General features: G+C 38.9%; 1 protein-coding gene across 1 annotated transcript in view; it reads right to left on the minus strand.

Moving 5' to 3' along the window:
• Positions 1–2,254, minus strand: part of LOC106872908 (papilin) — a 151,893-nt gene that overhangs the window by 113,693 nt on the left and 35,946 nt on the right. The window contains exon 18 of the mRNA XM_052978120.1: positions 586–756. Within this exon, the coding sequence (XP_052834080.1) occupies positions 586–756 (171 nt within the window). The remainder of the gene's footprint in view (positions 1–585; positions 757–2,254) is intronic.

Below are 2,254 nucleotides of genomic sequence, written 5' to 3' on the forward strand. Positions count from 1 at the left end.
TTTATAGTTCCAAGTATGGTGTCTGAGTCTCAGTGTGGTTTTCGTTCCTCCAGGGGCACAGCTGATTGTATCTTTACTGTCAGACAATTACAGGAGAAGTGCATTGAACAGAATCTTGCTCTGTACCATTGCTTTGTTGATTTGAGCAAAGCATTCGATACTGTTAATTGAAGTGCTCTGTGGCTAATTCTGGGGAAAATTGGTTGCCCAGAAAAGTTTATAAACATGGTCAAGGCTTTGCATCAGGATATGAGAGCTAGGGTTAATTTTGGTGGTAGGCTTTCTGAATCTTTTGCTGTGGAAAATGGAGTAAAGCAGGGAGACCTTGATGCACCCACCCTCTTTGCGATATATATATATATATATACATGTAAACTATTGTAACTATATATGTTGAGCATAATAAATAAATTGTGAACCATGCTATCTATATGTGTAACATAGAAAATGTATATAAATGTGTATATGATATATATAATATATAAATATATATATAATGACTCTATATCAGTATGTTTGTGTATATGTGTTTCTGCACGTGTAGCATAGTAACTATATATCTATGTAGCAAAATCCATCACTTACTGTCACGGTTGCACAGAGCCTCGCAGCTCTGCTTTGTTTTGTAGCGGTTGCTGTTTCCATAGCAACCCGTGTAGTTGAAAGGTTTGCATTCTCCTTCCTGAGCATCGTAGTACCACATGGCAAACTGGTCATCGCAGGCCCCTGCGTCGACACCCAAATGACACACCACCACTGTGGAAATTGAAACAGAGAAAGAATTATTATCATCATTGTCATTATATTATCGGTGTTACTACTACTACTACTACCACAACTATTACTACTACTACTACAACTACTACCACTACCACCACCACCACCACCACCACTACCGTGGGAAAGTGATCCCCCCCCCCACAAGAAAATTCGTTGAAAGGTGGACAACTGGATGAGGGCACCTGTCTTATGTGAATGCGGTTTTTGTGGGATTTATAATTTTACACTAGTAGCCCTTGGAGGTTTCCCTACTCTACCGTTTATGGTTTATTTTCATTATAACTTTATTTCAGCTGACTTAGTACCGGGCATCCTCTGGAAGCCAAGAGTAGTAAAGGCACTTTTGTTTTGCTGTGCATGCTAAAACAATCACCACATTTATTCCATTTTAGATGGAGACTGCTTTCCATAGTATATGGGCTGAACGCATCAAGGTCATCTTTTGTTGTAGTTTAAGGATATTGGAGTTACTAGGGAGTTCCTTAATATACTTCTCAGCTCCCTTCTTTATCATTCCCAACAACACCAATTACTACAGGTATTCTTGTAGTACTAAGCTTCGCCATTTTTGTGATTTCAATTTGGAGATCTTTATAGTGAGAAAGCTTCTCGTATTCTTTCCTTGAGACATTTTGATCTTGCGGGACAGACATATCTATTAACAGACAAGTTTCTCTGTTGTGGTCCTTCGCAATGTCTGGTCAATTGGAGTTAATTTTTCTGTCTGTTTGTATTGCGAAGTTCCAAATTATTATTATCTTCATTATCATTATTATTAGCATGGAAAGCGGACGTTAAACGATGATGATGATGATGATTATCATTATTATTATCTGCAGAGGTCAACTTTGCTTTTTTTATCCTTTTGGAGTCAATTAAATAAGTACCAGTTATGCATTGGGGTCGATGTAAATGACTTAATCCCCCCCACCCCATCCAAGCTGCCTTTGAGGCATATTATTATTATTATTATTATGATGATGATTGCTATCTGCTAAGGTTGATTTTGCCTTTCATCCTTTTGGGGTTGATGAATTAAGTACCAGTTATACTTTGGGGCTGATGTAACTGATTAGACCCCCACCAAATTTCAGGCCTTGTGTCTATAGCAGAAAGAATTATCATCATCATCATCATCATCATTATCATTATTATTGTTGCCTTTGCACAGCTTCTAACGCTGGAGATGTACTACAGTGTCAGCTGTTCACTACCAGTGAACTAAGGTAGCACCCCTTATTTTTCGAGCACCATCCGGAGTATTCGAGCGGTTCCAAGCAGTGCTGTTTTCTGCAAGTGCTCCACCCTTATTGCAGCCCCTATTTGTTCTACGTACTTCTCGAGATATTTGCTCACTGTTCCCAGGGCTCCGACAATTATTGGTACTACTACCACCTTTTTCATCGACCACAACTGCTTAACCTCCCAAGCTAACCTGTCATATCTATCGACTTTTCTTTCTTCTTTATCGCAT

This window comes from Octopus bimaculoides, chromosome 30 (assembly GCF_001194135.2).
Source record: "Octopus bimaculoides isolate UCB-OBI-ISO-001 chromosome 30, ASM119413v2, whole genome shotgun sequence".
In the NCBI taxonomy this organism is placed as follows: Eukaryota; Metazoa; Mollusca; class Cephalopoda; order Octopoda; family Octopodidae; genus Octopus; species Octopus bimaculoides.